The 23,905-nt window shown below is 50.7% G+C and overlaps 1 protein-coding gene across 1 annotated transcript in view; it reads left to right on the top strand.

Annotated features, from left to right (window-relative positions):
• Positions 1-23,905, top strand: part of LOC147230912 (mediator of RNA polymerase II transcription subunit 13-like) — a 77,356-nt gene that overhangs the window by 4,671 nt on the left and 48,780 nt on the right. The window contains exon 2 of the mRNA XM_086151842.1: positions 17,152-17,389. Within this exon, the coding sequence (XP_086007968.1) occupies positions 17,152-17,389 (238 nt within the window). The remainder of the gene's footprint in view (positions 1-17,151; positions 17,390-23,905) is intronic.

Raw genomic sequence — 23,905 nt, 5'->3', positions numbered from 1 at the left:
TTCAATATTTGATAAATATACATATTTACATTTATATCTATTCATATACAGACAATGTCTACACGCACACACAAACACATGCATTGCAAAACGCACACTAGTTCCAATGCACAGTTTTATCACACACATACACAGTATGTATATATGTATATATTAAATATCAAATAAATATAAAATATTTATAATTACTTATATGTACATATTTACATATACATGTCCACATGCACACACAAACATGCATCACAAACAAAACACACACTGTCCTCCATGCATGCGCTATATGTTTTATCATACACACACACTTAGTAAATTTACATATAATATGAAATATCAAATATTCATGTATATATATATATATATATATATATATATATATACATACCAACACAGTATTTCACCACATGCACACACAACTAAATGCATTGCTAAACAAACACACACTCGTGCTTGTGCACGCCCTACATGTTTTATCGCCTTTATAGGAGCGTCGAGTAAATCCTGCATAGTCCTGGACGCAGGCCCACACACACACACACACACACACGCACACACACACACACATACTAATGGGGTGCTACGCTACGGCCTCCGTCATAGCCGCCCCTCCACACACCCACCCTCCGCCGCCGCGTGGAGTGGAACGCCGCTGATGAAAGTGTCCTCGAGTGGAGGTTTAATGTGATCAGCTAAGAGGCGCTCATTAGCCAAACTGTATTCCGATGGAGATCCTGCATGTGTTTATAACGATGCTAGTGTCTGGTGAGCTCTGGGAGGCGGGGCTGCGGGAACGCCATTAATGGCAGGGGGGTGATTTATGGCAGGTGAGCTTGTAATGCAGGTTTCCTGGAGCGTTTGTTTTTTCAAAAGAGGCCTGTTATTAGTGAGTTATTGTAGATTCTATGTATACATACCAACATACAGCGTGTTATGTGTACATACATATAGCGTGTTATCGTCATATCTCGCTAGGACGCTTGACTTTAGCATTAGCTGTGTGTTAGCATGCTGCTAAAACTAGCTGAAACTTGCCATCATTGAGTTTCAGCGATTGCAGCTGAAGTGTCCTCTGCGATGGTGCGATTAGCGCTTTGCGCGGCAACTCTGGTGCTATTATAGTGTGTGTGTGTGAGTGATTGTGTGTCTGTGTGTGTGTGTGTGTGTTTGTGTCAATGTGACCAAGTGTAGAGCAGTTTCAAACAGCAAGGTGAGGAACGTGTTATATTAGTGGAGATCATTTATGCATAGACGCATAGCATGCAACAACCATGTTAAGCTATGATGCTCAACTTTAGCTTTGTGTTAGCATGCTGCTAAAATGACGAGAGGCCTACTGTCATTGAGTTTCCAGCGGCTGCGGCTCATTTGGTAGAGCGGGAGTCTCTCATCGGATGGTTTGCAGTTCGATTCCTGCCTCTTCGAAGGTTCGCACGCTCAGTAAAGGCCGGTTTCAGATTTTACAAGTCGAGGAGGTTTGTACGTTTAGGGAAGAGATAGTATCGCAGTGAACGCCATCTAGATATTTCTGAATGGATTTGTCGGAGATACGAGGAATGTAAATCCCAAAGGCATCGCGTTTCATCGATTTCTAGAATCTGATACCCGCCGACGTCACAAGCTCCATTTCATTCGGTTCGATTGAAGCGCCGTTGACTGACATCCCGCGATTAATGCACGTTTAGCGGCGTCAAACGAGAAACAAAAGGGAATTTTTAAAAGCAGTTGAGTCAAGCCGTCTCGTGTTCGTCGCGACGGTAAGCCAATCAAATCCACAACGGCTCATTGATTGCGCATTTATCGATCTCCGAGTAGGACGCGGGATACGAGATGGGAATTTGAAAGGTGACTGCAGGCGCCGCTGGAAGCGCTTCGGTTTTTAGTCCACCGTTTATCGGCGGGTTCGGCCAAAGTCTTCGATTGAACGTCCACGTCTTCCGGTTCCGGCGGGTTTCGAGCGATTTTGAAGGACTCTTGACTTTGAGTCCGAGCACACTTGCCGCCGACCCGGGCGGGTCACCGAGGCGGCGCCGACCCCGGTCGCGGCGCCATCTGGTCGCCTTCCGCCCGAGACCCTCATCCCCGACCCCGCTCCCTCGCAGCTGCGAGAATCCCCTTGTCATCTCGACGCGACTCGACCCCAAACCGACTCCTTGTCAGTTTGAGGCCTTCAGGTGCCGACTCGTTCCCGGCTGTCACAAAATCGATCCTCGCCAAACGCCGTCGGGCGTCCGGAACCGAATTAAAACAAAGAGGGGAACCTCCTCGCTCTCACCTGTCTTTACCACACTGCTCTTTTGGAGGAAATTCTCCCGAGTGTAGTCACGGATCTTATCTGAGCGCCGGGCTTGTCGGGGCCTCGCCACAGAGGTGAAGAACAGTTCAAAGGCAGCAGAGGGAGGGGAGGGAACCACCGCTGGTCCCGGAGCTGGAAATGGGACAGGATGGGCAGGGGTATTTTGGAGCACGGTGGCTGGAGTGTGAAATATGTAAGCCCTGCAGTGCCAGCTGTGTGCTATTCTTAGCGCCCGCTGGTGTGCTAGCATGTGTGCAGGGCGACAGAAGGGGGAAGGAGGGTTGGCAGCGAACGGGCAGTCCCTGGCTCTCCCGGTAGCCCTGGAAAGCTAGCTGGCTGATAGCCTTGCAGAGATATAGACGTCGAACGCGTCGCTGTCAGTGCGGCAGCTGCCGCGTTGAATGCTAAATTTGGTGGTCGAGGTTGTACCGTCTCCTTATCTCCTACTACTGCCTGAGGGGAAAATGCAAAGACGTCCCCTGATGCTGAGAGTTGTATGCTCCGTCACGAGGACCTGACCCTGCCATCCAGTCACATCTCCGAGGTCACTCGTGGTCCAAGGGGTCTCGAAGAGCAGAACCGGGGCCGAAGCGCTGGGTTAGCAAGCTCACCTTCTGTGGAACCATCTTCCAAGGTCCATTCAGGGGTTGGACACCCTTTCCTTGTTTGAAAATAGGCCTAAAACCAAGCTTTAGCTAGCCCCTTAGCTTACTCTGCTGAGCCAAATAATGCACTCCATTATTTCACATCCCGTCATCGCGATAGTAACCTCATATCTCCTCCTCCTTCACGAACATTGAAGCCATTTAGCTTAGCTGTTAGCACTGCGGTCGAGGCAGAAGGCCGCCCGCATTGAGCCGGCAAGGTTTCTGCACCGCGAAAGGGCAGCGTTTTCCAGCGCCGTAGAAATAAAATCCGACCCGACAAGGAAGGCGGCACCGGGCGAACCTTCTCGTCCAACCGACGGCTTTCGCTCTAAACGGCGCCCGGGGATCCGGACGCATTCAGAGCCCCCGTCGGGTGAAAGGGCGTCGCGCGAAAGAGACCGAGAAAGAGATAGAGAGCGAGAAAAAACATTGATATAGTCTGTCATGCCGCCGCGGAGTCCAATTATCATGTGTTCATGTTCCGCCGAGAGATTATCTGTGACCAATCGGACGGGCGCTTGATGAGAACAAACACATTATGTGCAGACTGTTGATTCACGGCCGCTCGTGTTGCATCGATTCTCCGCGCGCTGCCAAACGCCGCTGTCTCTCATCTTGAATTAGGCCGACGATTTTTTTTCCTTTCTTTTTTTTTTACACGCTAATGAAAATCCGTACAGCCGGACGTCGGGGCGCGGCCCGACCCGTGATGTCAACGGACTCGGTGGGCTTTTGACGGGACGAGACCCGAGTTTAGCGGCGAGTGCCGGAGGCGTCGGATGCAGGGCGGAAACTGGCAAAAAAAGATAGGAACTGTCGCAACAAGTCGACGGATTGCGTCGCAGAGGAAGACCTGAGCGGCGTGGCATAAGATTCCGCACGTGTGTGTGTGTGTGTGTGTGTGTGTGTGTGTGTGTGTGTGTTAGCCGAAGCGTGGAGGGAATCCACCGTTCATGAACTAAACGGCTGTTATTCTCCACTCATAAGCAAACAACAGGTTAAAGATGGCGACCAGGTGAGGTACGGGTTGAGACCTGTTTAGGTGTGACCTGAGGTGAAGTTGCGCCCACACACACACACACACACACACACACTCGGGGCACGGCGAGCCATTATTACTACTATGTAGGTTATCTGGTGTGTAATGAAAGGAGGAAAAAGGCATGCTGACTCATGTCATTTTGTCTGAAATTGCATCCCCGTGGAAAACAAAGAAAAATCAATGTCAGAAATTACAAGCCAAATTAGATATTTTTCATACCGCTTATGCTCCATTTGGCCAATTTAAGGAACAATAACCCTATTAACTGTTTGTAGTTATTTCGACGCCTCCATGCGGTGCTAATTGTTCAATTAGCCGGCACGTTGAGTGATGTTTAAACAAAATTTCCAATCATTTTCTCACAAGAGAAACAGCCGGTAATCCTGCATGGCAACGTTAGCGGCTAATCAGAGTGTTACACCCTCCCACCCCCTCCCCTCCCCCGCACTGCCAAAAAAAGAAAATCCAGCAAAGAAGGGTCTTGGGGGGGGGAAGAAAAATGAACCCGGCGAGGATGTTTAAAGTTCAGTTCAGCGACGCAGAGACCCTAAAGTCGGCGTTAGCTTCCCAGGCTAGCAAGAAGACATGTGGATTAACGTCGCCGATTACAATCGGCTAAGAGCCGAGAGCCCCGTCCGGCCGAGATCCAGCGAGCTAATCAGAAACAGGCGCGTTCGGAGGTGGAAAAATAAACAAATGAAAGCATTCGATGTCTTCGATGGAGGTGAGGCGCGGCTCGTTGGGCGAGCCGCTGGTTTCCACGGCTTCCACGTCCGCACTCGCGGCTCTTGTAGCCTCGAGCTAATTTCCGGTGGCTTCCTGCGTGCGATGCGGTCGCGTCTATCGGAATCGACTATCTGAAACGCAGAGTCACCACGACAACGGACACCCAATGGAGGACGAAGGCCGGTCGGCATGGACTCCAAACAAACCGGGGAAAAGGCCAATCAGACTTGGAGTTAAATCGAAAGTGAAACCAAACGAGCTGCTGTTAGCCCCTGCGGACAACCTGGCCAAAACCTTGTCCAGGGTTCATCTTAGATCCAATACTAGCCACCTTCGGACAGAGAACTTCTAAGACTGTAGTTGTAAGAACTACTCCAGGAAATACCACCCTTTAGCTTTGCAGTTGCACAGGTGCTAAGGGACAGCAGTGGCTCAACAGCACCTCCCATTTGTTTCTTGCTGGAGAAGAGAAAGAATCCCCTTGGTAACTAGCTAGCATTTGACAGCAGCCATCGGACGTGCCCGTGGCATTTGTTGACACCGTTGCTTACTGTCATGTACATGTGGGGCGGCTAGCACATTTCAACCTCTACTAAATTAAGCTAGGATGCTCCGCTTTAGTATTAGCATTGGGTTAGCTTGTTGTCATTTAGTTTCAGGGTGGCTGTGCTCAGTCGGGTAAGCGCCCCTCCGATCGGAAGGTTGGCGGTTCGATCCCTGCCTCCTCCTGTCTGGACGCCCAAGCGTCCTCGGGCGAGCCGCTGAACCTCTGGTTGCTCCTGATGGTCTGGTCGGCATCTTCAGCGCGTGATTGGGTGAACGTGATCCGGCGCAAGGGCTTTTTGCAAGCATACCGCTAGCCGGGACGTTTCCAAACAAGATAGCATGCCTGTAGAAATCTGATACTGCTTCTACTGCAAGGTGGTGAAGCTTCCCGATTTGTGTCCAGTTGGTCCTGTGGAGACCCTGGAGGTGGATGGTTGGAGGTGACCGGTCCAGGTTAAAGCTTCAACCCCCTACCGAGTGTTGTCTGGGATTGGCGCGTGTGGCTAATGAATGAATGAACAAGTTAGTTAATGACAGAACAACCCAAATGGTGGGTAGTCTTACCGTCGACATTTCATCTGATTGGAACCGGTCCACTGTTTATCTCATCTCCCTGCAGCCTTGAGGCTCTTTCAAGTCTTTGTGCGGCAGGATTTACAAGGCGCCTCCTCCGCCCAGCGCAACTCAGCCCAGACAGGCAAATTGTTTTCCCCACTGTCACAGCGGGACTCGAACGCACCCGGCTCTTCCAAAGCTCCGTCGCATTTATTAAAATCTTCTGTTTCCTTTCGGCCGTTCCCTTCAGGGGTCGCCGCAGCCAATCGCCTGCCTCCCCTTCTTCGACCCCCGCTAGTACCCTGTAGGTCACGTATGTCAAACTCAAGGCAAGCGGGCCAAATGTGGCCGCCATGTCATTTTATCTGACCCGCGAAAATGTCTAAAAAAGCTTAAAATTGTCTGGTTGTCAACCATCTGCTTTGACCGTAAACTACATTTCCCATAATTCATGCCGATGACGTTACCCGCGAAGTGACGGCGTCCCGCCATTAGATCGCAGTGTATCTGCATCAAGGCCATTTTGAGAAATACAAGTGATCTTTAAATGTCCGGGAAGAGAAATGTTGCTGCAGATGGAAGGATGTGTCATGAAAATACATGTTTGGGCTTCAAGGAGAAAAAGCGGTATGTCTTTTGTGTTATGAGGCAGCGCCGGTTGTCAAAGAGTACAATCTACGTCGGTATTTTGACACCAAACATGGAGCTAAGTATGCTAAAGTTAGCCTTCCAGATAAACTACAAATTGATATTGATACAAAATATTTTACTTTATTCACTTGGCTAGTTTAATCACTGATTAATGGAGTAATGTGGGTTTCTCAACCTGACAGTATGATTTATGTTGTAAAAGCATTTTTTTCACATCTATGCACAAAATTACATTTAATTTACATTACTGTTAGTTACATTTATACTGTTACGGCTACATGTAGCCCTTACAGGGCAACCATTATGTTGACGCGGTCGCTGAAGGAGGATCCTGGCTTCTTTGAAACAAAAATGCCAAACTATTTAAAATACACCCCCTCCGTTAAAGGAAGATCTCAGCTTCTGAAGTGAGTTCGGCATTCACCGCTCGAAGTCCCCAAAAAGAACCTCGCGACCCGACGGCCGCGAATCTCCAAATTTCGATCGGCGGTTTTGGTCGGTAAGAACCCCGGGGGGCAACATTCAGAGCCAAAGCCTCGGCGCCCCTTTGTGCTTCCTAAGGTAAGGGGAGCGCAGAAGTGCTTGAAAGGCTATATTTCCGCTGTAACCCTGGAGACGGTAATCTCAAAAAAACTGAATACCTTGCTGAATTCCTGCAGATGTTGTATGTTGCCTAGCAACTGTTTTTACTCCTCTCTCCATCCTCCGTTTTTTTTTTTTGGGATGCTGCTTTTCTATCTTTGTCCGCCTTTCTTACGTTTCCCCCTCGGTGGCTTGTCACAGTTAATTATGCTACACCAGAGACTCCAGTACAGCAGAGGCTGGTTTTATTTTCTATTTATTTATATTTTTGCACGTTAATTATTTAGACTCCAAAGGGCCGTTGCTTTAGCCGCGTCCCTTAGCGCTTTAAAAGCCGCCTGATGCTGCAGCTTTTTTGTTATTTCTTTTTCTTCTCCCGCCCAACGGCTGGTGGTCTCGTCAGCTCTTTCTGTCGTAGTAGCAACACTGCACACAAAGCTTCGCCTCTTTTGTGTCAAGTGAGAAGTCGCCGCCGCCGCCGCCGCCGCCGCGGTGACGGAGCTCGCCACCCGCCGCCACGTGATTGGCAGGTCTATCTGTCGCTCAACCCGGGGGACTCTCGGCGTTCTTAATTAGGTCACTTGGCTCGCTCACCTCCAGGGGCCGGATGTTGCGGCGGCGCTCGGATCGGATGACGGCCCTCCCGTGCGGCGGGGGGTTTGGCGAAGGTGGCTTAGCGGCAGAGCATCTGTTTAGCGACGGCGGCCCCCGAGGCCCCTCTTGTCTACACCTGTTTGGCGCTTTTGTGTCGCGCTCGATCCTTCGCGGGTTTCCGCTCGGCGCGTCGCTCCTCATTTGCGGTGTAAAACGCCAGAGGGGGCGCGACTCCTTGTGGATTCGTTTGATTTCGACGGGCTAATTGACGAAAGGGGGGGGGGGGGTCGTCGCCTGTTCTGATTTCCGCCGACCGTCTCTTCTCGATTAACGGCCTTCATTGTCTCACGTCGTCTTTGTCCCGGGTTTCTTTTGGAACTCCCGAAAGCGCCCGCCGTTCAAGAAATACTTTGTCCCGAAAAAAAAAAAAAAAAGGGAAGGGAAAGCGTATCGACATCAAAAATAATTACATTCCCCTCCTCCTTTGTTTGCTGGATCAGAGCCGGACGGATAGCGTTGCATTGTGCGATAAGAGAGCCGGCCTTATCTCGACGCTCGCACATATCACAAGTGATTCGAGCAAACCCCCAAATATTGGCAGCCTGTCAAGTCTCCAAACAGATTTGAAGTTGATGAGAGAGCGGCGGAAGCTCTCGCGGAGTTAAGTGTCCCGCTCGTGCCGGAGAAGGTAAAACTGCTGATACAAGCCGCCTCTCGATTGCCTCGAGTGTCTCCTTTGTCAGGCTCCTTAAGGAGCGGCGTCTGCCTGGCGTGATATCCTCATCCCGGGTTTCTGCTAGCCGTCGGGTTAGCCGCGGCTAACGGCGAGCGAGCTGGAACCGGCTGGAACGGAACCCGAGCGGTAACCGGGCGACCCGGTGTTTGTTGTTCGACTTCTGGTTCAAGCGACCAAAAGAAGAAAAGAAAACAGAGTTGATTTGATTGGTTTCGACGTCGGTTTCCTCGACGCGGAGTCGCGGCGGCTTCGGCACAAATATTAAGGTCACGCCCGCCGTCGCCATGTTGAAGCCTATTCCATTCCCGAGTGGGTCAAAGAAGCAAATATGCCTACGAGCTCTTTGAGAGGCGAAGTCAGACGAGGTCGACTTGCAAGCGAAACCATCGTGGAGCAGGAAGTGTCATCATAGCTTCGGTTTGACGGTTGTGAAAGAAAAACGCGAAGATTACATGGCTTTCAGTTTGATTCAGGCGTAAACCCAATCCGGGAGCGTCGGTTAGCGCGCTAGCAACGACAGCGAGGGATTTCAAAGGGAAGCGAACTTTAAAATCACAACACTTTTGTGTTTATGTAGCACGGTGGGATGCCTCGCCTGTGTGGAATGCATCTGAAGAAGTAAAGGTTGGGGGGGGGGGGTTATGACATTTTTTTTTTTTTTAATTTGTGCCCAGGGGCCTCATGCATTCTTAATCCAGCCTTGTCCCGGTGGGATTTGAACAGACGCTCGCTATTGTCCTTAATTTAGAAACACTCAAAAGAAGGTGCTGTGAAAAAGGAGATGCAGAACGCTTGCGGGGCGCCCCCTCCGCATTTCCAGCTGCTGCACGTGCACCGAGTCCCCCCACCCTCCGTCCAGGCGCTGCCGGCGGCGTTGTCAGGCACGTGAGGCGGCAGCAGGAAACGGCATTGTTTGCGTTCCCAGACACATGATCCTAATGATGGCCGCCATGTTTTATTCGCAAGCATTGATTGAACGCAGCGAAGGGTTGGGCGTCTTCATGTGACGCGTGAATGAGAGGCTGAATGCTCGGATGTCCCCGTTCGACGTGTGAATGACAGAGTGAATTGTCATTCGTCTCGATATGATGAATGGTTGTATGTCCACGCTGTCCGAACTCGGATTTTGAATTGAATTCGTTCTCTGAGTCTGAATTGTTCCCGTTTTGATCAGTGTAAAATCTTATCCAGCTAGAAAAAAACATACGGCACTCTTATTTGTGCCAAAAATTCAGCAAGGAATTAAAGATAAACTTAATCATCACTGTGTTACTGTGATTACTGTGTACTGCTGTTCTGTCTCTTTCTAGCACATGTAGTCCACGTTTGCTTCACGAAATCAGAAAAACTCCAGCCTTCTAGCATATGAGATGCTTGCCAATGCTAACGCTATCTCCCGCTCTCCGTCTTCCATGAATCCAAATAACCTTTGCTTCGTTTATGTAGTCGCCTCTTTAGCCACGCCTGCTGTCTTTAGCGCATCTTTGTCGTTCAGCATTGCGCAGATGGTTAGCTTAGCCATGTCGCAGTGCTTGGTGAGACGAGTAACACAAACACCGCTATCATGCTAAGCTATTAATTCCTTCTTCTGTAATTCTTGACTCCTTCTTAACACCACTAGCACTAGCATTCCCAGCTATTCAGGAGCCACAATGAAGGCTAGCTTATTGACGACAGGAGAACAACACAAGGATGAACGATGTAAACAACACAGAGTAGCGTGCGCGACTGCCGCTACGCTACAACGCCACAACGCGGAAACCCCGCGAGTTTGTTTGTTTGTGCGTTTGTGCAGCGAGGCTTGTTCACAGCTCGTCTGCGGCGGCGTCCCGGCGAGCTCCAGAGCTCCAGAGCTCCAGAGGTGGAGAAACCAGCGGCGCAGAGGACGCTTCCAGAGTTCATGTCTCTCAGCGCCGCTGTCTAAGTGGAGATTTCCTCTGCATTGTGACGCCCCGGGGTTTCCAACAATATAGGGTTTATGTGAACGTCTGCGTTCCAGAGCGGCGCTTTGACGAATCGGACCAACCGCCTCCCCACCCACTTCTTTTTTTTCTTTCTTTTTTTTTTTTTTTTACACCGAGCAGTTGAAGATAAAAGTCCCGACTTCCATATATTCTCTTGATTACAAGCACATGTCTGGTGCACCGACGCCGACCTTTGGTGGGGTCACAGATTTCCCCGCCTGGCCTCAGGTCACCTCATATTCAACAGGAAATTATGTTCAACCCTTTCGGTTTAACGTCGAGGTTCCCGTTCGGGAAAACGAGGAGAAAAAGGAAACCCGTCTCGGAGAATGTAAAATGACGAGGGGCCCCTTCCTCCGGGCGGAGGGAAGGGATGGTGTCTCCGGCCGGCCGTCCCACTTCCAGAGGGGTTTAGAAAGAAAGTCTGCGCGGCGTCTCCATGTTGGGGTTCCTCCCGCTGTCCAAACATGCAGATGGTTCACTTGAGGCCGTACGTTGTTTGCCCAGGCGTGCAAACGACGGCGAACGGTCTCAAATGGATGGTACGGATGAGGGGTTGAACGCGATTGGTCCGCTCCCGGATGAACCCCGCCTGTCATCCAATAGAATAGAAGAGAATATCCCGAAGGAAATTCTTTTGCCGGAAGTCTCCATCATTACATCCAGTCACTGGAAACATGATATTGATTTTTATCGCGGTCAGCTTTTCTTCTCGGGCGTCACGTCGGCGCTTCGGCTTCACACCGGGAAGGTTCGATTCCGACAAGAGGACCTTCCTGTGTGGAGTTTCCATGTTTGCTCCGGTTTCCTCCCACCGTCCAAAAACACCCAGCAGGTTATTTGCGAAAATATTGGGAAAGTTGCCCCGAGTGAGTGACCGTCCCTCCCCCTGGGACCCCGAGTGCAGGATAAGCTGCAAAAGATGGATGGATGGTTTCCTTCTTGCAGAAACGGGAGTCTACGGCTCTTCTAGGACCTCCGTACAACATGCAAGGGGTGCGAGGTGTTGTCCCTATTGCTGAGCAGCTTCTTCAGCCTCCTCTTCTCAGACACCTTCACTAATGAATCGAATTCAGCTCCCAGGACGGAACCAGCCTTCCTGATGAGCTTGTGAAGTCCGTTAGCATCAGCCGCCTTCGGTCTACCGCCCCAGCACTCTACACCGCAGAAGATGAAGCTGGACACCCCAACGTGGCTCTGAAAGACCCGAGTCTCCTTAGAAAGGACCTTTCTTGTTAACGGCATCTGTGCTTTTAGTCCACCCTAGATTTTCATCTACATGGACCACCAGGTACTTGTACTTGTCCACAATGTCCACATCAGTCCCCATGATGGTGATGGGGTTTGGACCGCTCCTTTGGACCACTCTTTTGTCTTTATTACATTGAGTTGAGGTCCACACCACTCCACAAACCTGTCCTCCAAACTCCTGTGCTCACCTACGAGGCCTCCACTGATACAGCCCACGGTGGCAGAGTCGTCCGAGAACTTCTGCAGGGGGCAGGACCGTAGAATGTGAACAGGAAGGGAGCCAGGACTTTCCCCTGCGCTGCTCCTGATCCTGTCGGACGCGATCTTCTGCAGCCTCGCGCACTGTCGGCGGCCAGCGAGGTAGTCGGTAATCCAGGCCACGAGTGGAGCTTCCACCCGTATGTCCAGTAGCTTACGCCAGAGTAAGTCGGGTCGAATGGTGTTGAAAGCAAGCACTCGTCCAGGAGGTCCACAATCAGTCCAAATGACAGCAGAGATAGTCTCCAACCCCTCAAAGGGTACAGATAATGATAACAACCAAGCATACCATCTGGAGCATCTTAAGGGCCTTTTGCTCGTGGGCGCTTCGACATGCAGGCAGGAGGAGCAGAACTTCTTCTTCTTCTTCTTCTTCTTCTTCTTCTTCTTCTTCTTCTTCTTTGGGCCGGTGTTGCCGCCGCTCCCTCAAGAGGAGGTGAAAAATCCGTAGGGGAAGGAGCGGCGGGAAGCCTCCGGCTCTCGGTGACAGCGAGACGGCGCTGAGAGATGAGAGTGCAGACGGGAAAGATAATAGAGGTGAGGGGAAGGTCGCGGCTCGGCTCTGTCTTTGGCTCCGCCGGGGAAGAGCTCTTGTTTTCGGTCCTGCACTCAATCAGAGGCTGAACCGGTCGAGGTGCCGAGTGCCGGAGCTCCGAGGAGTGTTGGTTTTATCGACGGAGGAGCGAGCTCTTCCCGCCGTCTTCCCTCGACCCCTTCGCCTTCTTACCCCGAAGGCGGAGTTTAAAAGAAATAGTCTACCGCCTAAAATAATCATTTACCTGCTCTTTGGCACTCTGCTCTAAATTTACATTTGCCGGGTTTTTATTTCCCCCCCCCTTGCTCCGGAGACGAACGGAGTTCTCACCGTAGGAGCTTTTTTGTCGGAACTCCCATTGTCGGGTTCTTCCGGTGAACCGCGAGAGACGTTTTTTAAAGACTAACGTTGTCACCGGTCAGCTGTTGCATCGCGACAAAATGGACAGAAGCAATGAGAAATGGGCCAAGAGAGGTCCAAGGTCTTCCTTCCACGGGCCTTTCAAGGCTCCCAGAGGAACATCAACATTTTGGCCCAAATGAGCCCGTGGGAATACAAAACTAAAAGGTTCTTCCCCTGGAGGAGGCCGGTTCCCACAACAGAATTTCAGCTGCACTGTCCCGTCTCCAAATTTTGCCCTCGCCGATTGGTTCTTACAGCTAGCTGGTGAGAGGCGGCTTCATTTTATTTTTTCTGGCGTAACCTCAAAGTAGATCCTCTTGTTTGTTCTTGAAGCAGACGTGGGGATCCGAAGCCACGGTATTTCTACCACTACAATTGTATGTCATTAACTCCGGACAATCGTTTTCAAACCGGACACTGACGAGGTAGACGGAGGCGGCGGAAGCTCGGCGCGGACTTTTAAGAACACGCCGACGCATGTGGCCGCCCCGTCGCGAACCGGCCGAACCCAAAAAATGCTCCATATTGGACTGTTTTTTGTTTTTAAGTACCGCAAGTACTTTGGATCTCCTCGCCAAACTCCTCGGTAGTCATGTCCGAAAATAACACCGCCGCCTTCCGATTGTCCGAAATACGACGCTAGATCATCGGCGATGCTTTCTTTGCGTCCGACATCGATGGCATACATGCGCGCGCATGTATATTTATAACGTAGGATATATATGGCCTGATCTTGTGAGGGTAGATCTCTTGTTTTATTGCGCTGCCGTCTGAAACTCCGCCGCGACTCATGCAGCCTCTCGTTTTATTTTGAGCTCCGGGTCTGGCAGGAACAAACAATGAACTACCAGTTGAAAGTAACTTCTTCTGGCGATTGGCAACATCTTTCCTGGCGAATGGAACTCTACCTCCTGGTAATTACAGATGTAATTGTAAGAGAAAGACGCATTCAGAGAAGCAGAAGAAGAAGGCTACCGAGGAAGTAGTGCCGTAGTTGCGTAATGCGGGCGCTTTGCGAAGGCTCGGGATTAAGCCACGATAAATCACCGGCCCCCGAATCGATGGTGGAGAAACATCAGGCCACATCAGAAGGTGTCTTTGTAAGGGGTCCATCTGTCCACGGATGTATGCACGGCGACCTGAGGTTGTTTTCGTTAGGCCAAGGTGCTTGGGCCACCGTGTCCCTTCCCTTTGCTTCCTTTCCGTTGGGTTCAGAGGTGAAACGACGGGTGTTCGTTGGCGGATTCACTTCAGCGGCCCGGATGTCGGACATCGGCGGCCCCTGCGCCGTCTTTGGACACCGCCCGGAAAAGGGTTTCGCCAAAGCGCAGCTGAAAATCGAAGTAAATAAAGCCGGAGGCTCTAATCTGGGCTCTGTTGTGTCACGCTGTAATTGTTTTATCTGTGTGTACATAAGAAATTGGCTGCCGCCCGCCTCCCGATGCATGTCTGTGTTTGTGAGCGCCGCTGCGCTTCGTCACAGCCGCTGGTCGACTTATTGTTTGTGTGCCGGCGAATGTGTGTGTGTGTGTGTGTGTGGCTTCCTGCAACCTCGCTCGGGCTGATCCTCCGCAGGGAGTTCGGGGCGATGGCGGCGACGCCTGTTGAGGTCCTGGTCAATCGTGGTCGGGTCTCGTCGGTTCGGCGTTGGTCCAAATCCAGAGGGTTCGTTGGTTTTGCGAGCGAGTTGTGTTTGAAGCCGCTAGCTTGAATCGACAAAGGGACAAAGGTCAAAGTCCAGGGTTCTCACCTGAGTCGGACACTTGTATGTCCTCGTATGCTCGGGACCTGGACACCTCGAGAAGCTTCGCCCCCAAGTGAGCAGATCGACTTCTCTGGTTTTTCGCGGTTAGCACGTTAGCCTCACGATTACCTGTTTTCTATCGCGGATTCGCTCGATTGGAACAGCGACAGACAGCTGTGCGGAACAGGGGGCGGGAGCTTCTTTTGACATTGACCGGGAGTGATGAGGCAGCGCAAGCAGATGTCTTTCTCTTTTGCTTTGGGAGAAACGGCATCCTTGACCTTGGCGAGGCTAATTTTAGGACCCGGCTTATCTCAGCACCGATGTTTATATCTCCCATTACACAGGCTGTCATTACAGGAGGGACATACTTGTAATTACGGGGCGCATTCCACAATCGGGATCTTCCCGACCAGGGTAGACCCACATATGACGTTTTAGGGAGTAGCGGCGATGATATATTATCTTAGCATACACGCTTATTGCGCGGATGTAGCTGCCGTTGAGATTCTCGCCGCTTGGAAACACGTCAAAAGCACCGCCGCCGTCATTTCTTGGCTCGTCCCTCGTCTCGGGGACATTTTACCTTTCAAAAACCCACCAGCGTACCTTTTGACCGTGTTTTCCAGGGCGGATAAAGTGGGTCGGCACGTTCCGGCGCGCCGAAGGTGATCCTCGCCGCCGGGCGGGCGAACACAGGGACGCACCGGCGCCGGCCACGACGCCGGCCAAATCCCCGGACCGGCTCCGCGGTGCCCTTTTGTGCAGCGGCGCGTAAAACACAAACAAGCGCGCTTTCCAAAACACACAGCGCAGGCGCCATCGCAAACCGTGTTTTTTAACATCGTTTGCCGCTTATTTAAATATGAATCGGTTGAAACGGCGTTGATCCGCTTACCGTCTCACCGGTTCTGTTTGAGCGGTAAACGGCGTGCGCTAACATGGCGCGGCACGCCGGACGACGTTCCGATAGCCGCGCGAGGCGCTAACCAGACCGCCGGGCGGCAACTGTCTTCGAACTTTGAACCCAACCGGTACACTCGTCTCTCCGGGTCGGCTCCTCATTCACATTTTATAATAAACATCATGTGGTGATGAAAATTTAATTGAACTTGTACATCGCGTGTAATTCGGAGGTTATAACCCATTAATAATGCAGTTATAAACAATTCCGGCCCAAAGTGAAATACGTTTCTGTGCCATTCGCCGCTGTCATGGCAACAAGTGTCTGGTTTCAAACCCGGGATTTGGAAATAGTAATAAGGCTGATTTTGGTTCCCGTGAACGGTAGCTTGTTAGCACCTGTACTTGTATTACCGGGCTTCAGGTCCAGATCTCCGCGCAGAAACCGAATCGCGTCCCTCTTCACGGCGGGTTCAGGTTCCGGGGCGAGATAATGCGCGTTTATGTCGCCCTGAAAAGCAACCCACCTCTGCGATAAAGAAAATCCCAGGGCTGAACTGGAAGCTATCTCGCTAACCCGCTAATCCCGCCCGGCGATAAAGAGCTCAGGCGTCTCCTCGGCGTCGGATCCGTCGCCGCCGCCGCCGACCCCTCGCCTCACCCGGCCCTCGGACGGAGAGCGTAAACTTCGGTCGCGGATTTATGCTAATCTGCGCAGGTGTAATTAAAACGGTCCCCAATAAAGTCCGGATCCCCGGGACACCACAGAACCTGTCCACGTAAAAGGAGGGGTATTTTCTGGCTGTACAATTTTCCCGTTTGTACTTCATCGCACGCCTGCACCCCGAGGTCTGCCGCTGCCAACATAAACACTTATCATACTATTAGATTAAATGGAAGTGCATGTCAGATGTTGGGCCGAGCTCCAGCGCGCCACTCCGACATGATTCCACTCCCGCCCCTCGGCGCCTCTGCGGCCCCCGAGCATACCCGAGCGAGGTACTTACTCCCGTTTCACGAGGCCAGAAAAACATGGGATTAATAACCGCCGATTAATTAACTGGATTAATCGTTTCTTTAGGATACTGTGGTTTGATGTTTTGGTGAAGTTCAGCGGGAACCTCCATGATGGTAGGTGGAGGTTAGGACCTGGGGAGTAGACAGAATGCATGAGCGTGGGTGAGAAGAACCCAAGTGGAACGGTGAGGCTTCCGGAAGCCGAGAAGAAAGGTGGAGAAAAGTGTCGAGGCTCAACCAGAGCGAAGAGAAGGGTGTAGAACGTTGATTGGAGGATGGAGAGGACTTGTTAGAAGTCAGACCGGACAGAGGAGGGATGGTGAAGATCAGGGTCGAAGGATGCCGAGGTTGCAACTACCTTGCAGGAGGTCTAAAGGAAGGCCGGAGAGGAGGTGTAGGGATGGGGAGGTAAGTCGGTGTGAGAGAAGGAGATCCAGAGGAGATGGTGAGATGTTTGCAGTCCAAAGGAGAAGAAGAAATTTGTGGATCCATGTCTTGCTTTTTGCGGCCAACAATCCCAAACCCTCAGATAAATTCAATTGTCCGTGTCGGACCTCATGTAAACTATTCCCAGGAAGTCCAACCGCCCGCCGCTGGACCCACGCGTGATCAGACATCGCGAGAAGCACCGAACTCGCATTATCACGCCTCGCTCCAGCCGATAAGTAATAGATTACTAATTCTACGCTCTCCCCTCTGCTTCCCCAGGCTGAACTGACTGGCATTAAATGGCGCTGCTACAGCCTCCGCAGCGGCGGAGAGTACGGGCCGGTGATCTCGGCGCCGGCCCAGGACGACCCGGTGCTGTGCAGCTTCACGCGCTGCGTTCAGGCCAACCTCCTGTGCGTGTGGCGCCGCAAACTCAAGCCGGACGCCAAGGAGCTGTGGATCTTCTGGTGGGGCGACGAGCCAAACCTCTCCGATGTCATTCATCACGAGCTGGAAGGTGAGAAGAGGCGGGCGGGGGGCAACGAGAGCGGTGAAGGATGAGGCCCGCGCCGCCGTTCTATCCGTCTCAATTATTTCTCCGTCCCATCGGCCTTGTCATCGGGTTGTGTTTATGCTCTGCGAGTGAAGGTTGGACGCTTCCGCAGACTGTATAATTTTACGGTCGCCTTCTTTATTGCATCCTATCGAAATATATGAACTCCAGGATGATCGCGCGGGGTCGTATCATCCTGCGGTTTTATGTAAAACACGCCGAGGGGTTGTACATTTGGTGTCGCGCCTTCGAGCTAACATTAGCACGAGTCAGAAGCGGGTCTGCTGACAAAGTACGTTCGAACATACGAGTTTGGCTCCTGTTGACGACTCCTACTGACGTGGAGGTAAACAACACACAGAGGGAGAACAGGTGGGGTCCGGGGGGTTGAAGGCTCAGGCGTGATGGTCACCTCCGAGTTCCTGACTCTGGAAGAGTACAAGTCCTGAGCAGAAGGCGGTTTGGCACATCTTCCACTCCGGATTGTCCGCTCTGGTCTGTTCCTGTTTGGTCGCCGAACCGAACCCGATGATCGCGAAGGTGCAGAGGAAAGACTGGCCGACTGCGGCGTAGAACCTGATCAGAAGCTCCTAAGGTAATAATAATAATAATACATGGGATTTTTATAGCGCTTTTCATGACACTCAAAGACGCTTCACAAGTAAAAAACAGAAGGAACAGAACATACACAGAATTATTGGGAAGAAGTCCATAATTGCAGAGTGTGGCGATGAGCGCCAGTCCAGGGACAAGCTGGAGGAGCTTCGCCGGTGTGCAGCCGAGTGTCGCGTTGCTGTGAGGAGGCAAGTGTTGGAGCTGGATGTCGGAGATGGATTTTTGGTGGAGGGAGAGATGGTGGAGCAGGAGGAGCAAGAAGATTTCGGCCGTTGGAAATGCCGTCTTGCTCGGCGCCATCGGGATCCGGAGTTTCGAGAGGCTAGCCGGCTAGCTAGCCAGCCAGCCAGCCAGCCTGCTCAGGTCGCCGTCGGGATCTGGAGTTTTGAGAAGCTAGCTAGCCAGCTAGCCTGCTCAGGTCGGCAAGCTAGTTTGGTAGCTTGCTGGAGATTGTCCAGGTGAGCCTTTGTCTTTGGTTTGGTTGATTGGTTGGAGAGCGGGAAGCGGCAGCCAAACGCGCCAGCGTCCTCCCGCCCGCCGTCTTGCCAAAAAAAAAAAAAAAGTAGGGTGAACTACCTGATCTGGCGCAGAAGCTACATTCCCCTTCTGGCCCTTGTTGATCAAACCATCAATGTTGGGTTGGCCGCTCGAGGCCTGGGACGATGATGACTCCCGGACACTTGGATGTTTCTGCTGTAGCCTCAGTGCTGTTTAGTGTGGAGATGGGAGCAGCATAGGTGAACGGGGGGGGGGGGCTCCTCCTGAAGGCCACTGTCATCACCACAGCTCCGGGACCTGGACTTCAACCGATGAGCGTGGTGTTGTCAGGGCTCGGCGGACAGGTCCCTTGAAGTCGGACCATTGGTGTAGAGGTCGAAGAGCAGTGGGGAGGACACACACTCCTCGACGGGCACCGTTGTTGATTGTCCAGGTGTCTGCTGGGAGCCCGGTGGAACCCGGGCGTGTTCATCATCTCCATTCTCCACCTGGACGGTTGCGTCTTAATATCCGAGCTTTGCGTCGCGCATATTCGTCATGCGTTTGCTTTGCGACCAAAGTGTTTATTTGCTGCTACGGGAGAGACTATCACCAAGATAAAGCACACGTGTGTGTGTATGTGTGTGTGTGTGTGTGTGTGTGTGTGCTGGGCCTATGTTAGCAAATTACTCTGATATCTCCCCCCGCCTGTGTGTGTGTGTGTTAGCGTATTACACCACGATATCTCGCTTGAAAGAGTGCTACCGTCAGCACCGCGCCGCCTATTTATAGAAACATTAGCATTATCTTCCCGGGGCCGGTGGCTCGGCGCTGGGATCCAACATATCGACCCGGCCTCGGGAACGACCCGGGCCTGGTTTCCTGCGAAACGAGACTTCGGGCCGTTTCAGCAGATATCCAGCGTTACGCGATGCATCCGTCGGTTTCGTCCGACGCGCTCAGTAATAATGAATCGCTCCCTCTGATCCGCCGGCGTTCGTCCCTGCCGTCGTCTAATGGCCCATTTGTGGCGCTCCGGTCGTAAAAAACACGGCCGTCGTGGCGCCAGGCGTGATTTGTGTAAAGCGCTAGCTTACCTCCATGCTTCGCAAACACCAGATATTGGAATAGAGAGAGGGTGAATGTCTCTATATGTGGCCTGTGATTGGTCCAGGGTGAACCCCGCCTCTTGCCCAATGACCCCTCGAGTGCAGGATAAGGGGTGAAGACATGAACAAATGAAGAAAGAAAAGAATGAACGGATGGAGAAAAGTGTCAGGGCTACCTTGAGATAGGAGACTCTCAGCCAGAAGGAAAGGAAAGGTGTACTTTGCTTATTTCCTTGGAACAGAACCTTTTTTCAGGGTTCAAAATGGTTTTTGTTCCGAAAAGTTGGACGAGACAGTGGTCTAGAAACAGTGATGATGACCTAAAGACAAGAGGCAGAGCTGGAGGTCGCAGAGATGAAGATGCTGAGGTTCTCTTTGGGAGCGACCAGGATGGAGAAGATCAAGAATGAGTCCATCAGAGGGACGGTACAGGTTAGATGTTTTGGAGAGAAGAGATGGTTGGGTCCAGAGGAAGACCAAAGAGCAGATTTATGGACGTAGTGAGAGAACAGGGTTAGATGGAGATGGAAAACAGCCCAAAAGAAAAGAAGAAGAAGAAGAAGCACTCAATGATCCCAAAAGTGGAAAATGATGAATTATTTTTGAAAAACAAGTATTCTCAGGACCAGGAAAGTGTCCTTGGAGAAGACGCTGATCTCCAAGCTGCTTCCAGATGACCCGGCTAGCGCCTTGAAAGGCAACTTAGCCACCATCCGCGACTGAAAGGGCGATCAGCTCGTAAAGTATGCTTTGCAACTGCAAAGTGTGAAAGCGCCGTGTAAGTTGAGACAATTTACCATGAAATTGGGACAGAAATTTGGTTTTGGACGCCGAAATCTCCGATGCGGGACTCGGGAACATCACAGAAACCCTGAAGGCATCTGCTTCAGAAGGCCCTCCAGGTGCCCAGCATCTGCTCCACAACCAGGCGCCTGGTATTCCTTGTTTGCTCCTGCAATCCGATGAGGTTTTACTCTTGTTTGCGTTTGTCACGAACAGAACCGCAGTCCACATTCCCATCCAAGCCCATCCAGTTTCTGGACTTGAGTTTCTCCACTTGAAGATGTTTCACTGCTTATCCCTTCTTCAGTTAGGAGCTTCTGGAGCTGTCTGACTTCAAAACTTGGACCTCGCCGCTAATCAAATATTGCAAATTCGTGACGCGACCCTTGATAGACCTGGTTTATAAGCCCGGCGAGCGCGCAGATGGCGGTTGCGCCGTCGAGGCAATCGGGCCGCGGAAGTGTGGCGACGGCATTCTATCGGGAAAAACGTGAGTTCGACGGTGCAGAGGAAACCGCATCGATGCTTTTCAGCACGCTCGTGTGTTTAGGGATTTGTCGTGAATCGCTCAGCAGCTGCGCACGTACTCTTATGATAATAGGACTTTTTGATATCTTCGCGCGAAATCTCGCAGGTGTCCTTCTTTAATTCCCATTAAGTGCTAAAATAGCATCTGGAATGTTAGCACTTGATAATTAAAGCGATGATGGATTTCATCCAAATTACAATTAGTTGCCGATCGGGGAGTATTTAACTAAATTATAATAGGCTCCACACACAGCTCAATAATCATTTCCTCGTGGGCAACGGTTTTTTGTGTTTTTAGCTAAAAATAGGGGATTCTGTCTTATGCTAAGCGAAACGCAGCGATGGGCTCTCGGACGTCCGCGCTCGGCTTTACTCTGGGTTTTGTGGCGTTTTCGCCCTTATCTTTGTCATACACTTTCCCGTTCTGATTTGTGCCTTAGCGCCCCCCCCCCCCCCCCCACACACACACACACACACACACACACACACACACTCTCAGACTGACTGGGATGCAATAGCGGCGTTGACGGGTTTGATGTATGACACATCGGTGCTCCTAGCCATTAATTTGTCCTCTGCCGGGACGAACGCTCTCGTACATCACAATCAGTTGGAAATGTCGCTAAGAGTGTTGCTACGTGCGTGAAAACAAATGAAGAAGAATGTGACAAACAAGTGCTAGCAAAGGAGTCGTCCAAAACACTCCCTGAGGAAGGTAGTGCCCTCTAACCATCTCCTACAACACAACCTTGGCGCCGTCTCGGTAAACGTCGGCCTCCTTTGCCTCGGTTCGTCAGCCTTTTTTTGTTTTCATCGATGTTTGCGTCTCCTCAACAGCTTAGCCGATCTGCGGTGAACCCCAAGGTACGATCTTCGGTCCTGTTCTTTTCTCCTTCATAGCGTCCCTGTTTCCGTCACCGTCCTTCTCCGTCGCCCTCTGGGGAATGTTGGGTTTCCGTAGACCGGGGGTCTAATTGAAGTGTATTTAATTTGTGTTGATTCCTTTTTTTTAACTTTTAGTTCCAAGTTGGAAGATTATTGTGATCTTGAAATATTAAATAGAATTATATTCATTATTTTTCGCCGCTCGAAATAACGTCACACTCGCGGAAGCCGGTAAAGTCCAGATTTGTAGATGCTGTGCGCAGAAGTTCAGGCGCAGAAGTCTCATAAATCGGGTAGAATTAATATTTATGAAGATATTTTGCAAATAATTATTTCTTATTGTTTACTGACAGTGATTTTTTTCCCGATTTATTTTTAGAATTCAGGTCAAGGCTTTGCTAAACGCTCTGAAAGCCCAAAGCTCAAAATGGGTTCATTACATAAATAAAATTAAATTTTCTCCGTAATACTTTGTGAATTTCAGAAGCAACACACCACACACTTGTTTATACAAAGTGTAAAGGTAATAATAATAATAATAATAATAATAATAACCTTTATTTATACTTGTAAGACCACTGAGGTCTCCCTCATTTTCAGGGTCGACAAGTTTACAAGCAAAGCAGAGCACAGCACCACAATAAAATGAGATCAAATTAAAAAACAGGAGATAAACTAAAAATAGGTGAAAATGTGATTAAATTAAAGACAGTACGGAAGCAGTAGATAAAACTCGAAACAAGTAAGAACGAGATCAAATTAAAAACTATAAGTGGGGTGGATAAAGCTAAAAACAAGTACAATCGGCAGCACATTGGCAGTACAATAAAAAGCAATATATACAGCGGTACCTTTATTTTAGACGTCAAAAAGTAATTGCGGCTCCCGGTGTTTTCTTTTCCGAGGAAACCGGGTCCAAATGGCTCTTTGGGTGTTAAAGGTTGCCGACCCCTGATCTGGACCATCTTGAAGAGCGTTCTCCAGACCTACATGGGAAGTGTCATCAGACAACTCTACGAATAAAATCCGACTCGCGAAGCCATCGCGGACAGTTGTCGGCTATCGTAGCACCAAAATAAACCGGATACAACCGTAGGAGCGTTTCCGAAAATGAATTAGAGAACTGGTTTCGACTTGCGTGCCGAACAAGCGATTTGGCACTACGTCCTGATCTGAAGTAGGATTACAAGAGCGAGAGGGAGCAGACCGGGACTGGAAGGAAGTGAAAGGTCAGAAAGGTCATGGAACTAGGAACAAGGAACTAGTTTACTAATCTTTTGGTTCACGCCGCTCAGTTATCAACGTCGTCTCATTTCCCCTGCTATTATTTGAGCTTCTTTCTCACGGCGATTCCAGTCGAGGCACAACAAGGTTGCAAACCCCGACTTTGTTTCATAACACAAAGTCACTGTTGTCTTCCTCCATGGAAACCATCTGATTTTATGTAATGACACCCGTTATGTCTGGGAAAAACCTTGGGTGATTTATGGACGCTATCAGTTGGCACACATGTCGTTTCCACAGTTAGCGTTGTCAACTTCCTGGTGATATGCTAGCAGCATTGTTCCGAGTGCAGACTCACCTCTTTTCACAGGCCACCTGTGCTAGCTAGAAGTTCCCTGTTCGGATGCTATCTGTGTGGAGCTCCATGTTCTCGCCGTGGGGGTTCCTCGGGGTTCTCCGGTTTCACCCCACAGTCCAAAAACATGCAGGAGACCCTCAGTCGTCCAAACTTGTGAATGTTTGAATAAGAGCGTACACTTGTATGCCTTTGAACGAGAGGGCGAATAGTTGTATGTCTCTTTCTGTGACCCTTTTATGGGTCCGGGGTCGACCCCTCCTATTGGCCAATGACAGCCCGGACAGGCTCCGCCCCCCCCCACCACAACCCATAGTGCAGAATAAGCAGTGGAGATAATGAACAAATTAATTGCCCTTAAATCAAGGTGGTTGAAGGCACGCCGGCGTCGAAGTGAACATACGGCGAGCTGCAAACGCCGTTTGGATTTCGCTAAGCGCCGCAAATGCTGCTGCACGGCGTTCTCAAAGTTAAACAGGGAGGAAATAAATACAATATTCAAAG

Source organism: Fistularia commersonii, chromosome 9 (assembly GCF_037954325.1).
Source record: "Fistularia commersonii isolate RoL2024-O1a breed Wild chromosome 9, RoL_Fcom_v1.0, whole genome shotgun sequence".
In the NCBI taxonomy this organism is placed as follows: Eukaryota; Metazoa; Chordata; class Actinopteri; order Syngnathiformes; family Fistulariidae; genus Fistularia; species Fistularia commersonii.
The sequence above is the reverse complement of the archived record's forward strand: the minus strand, read 5'-3'. Positions and strand labels throughout refer to the sequence as shown.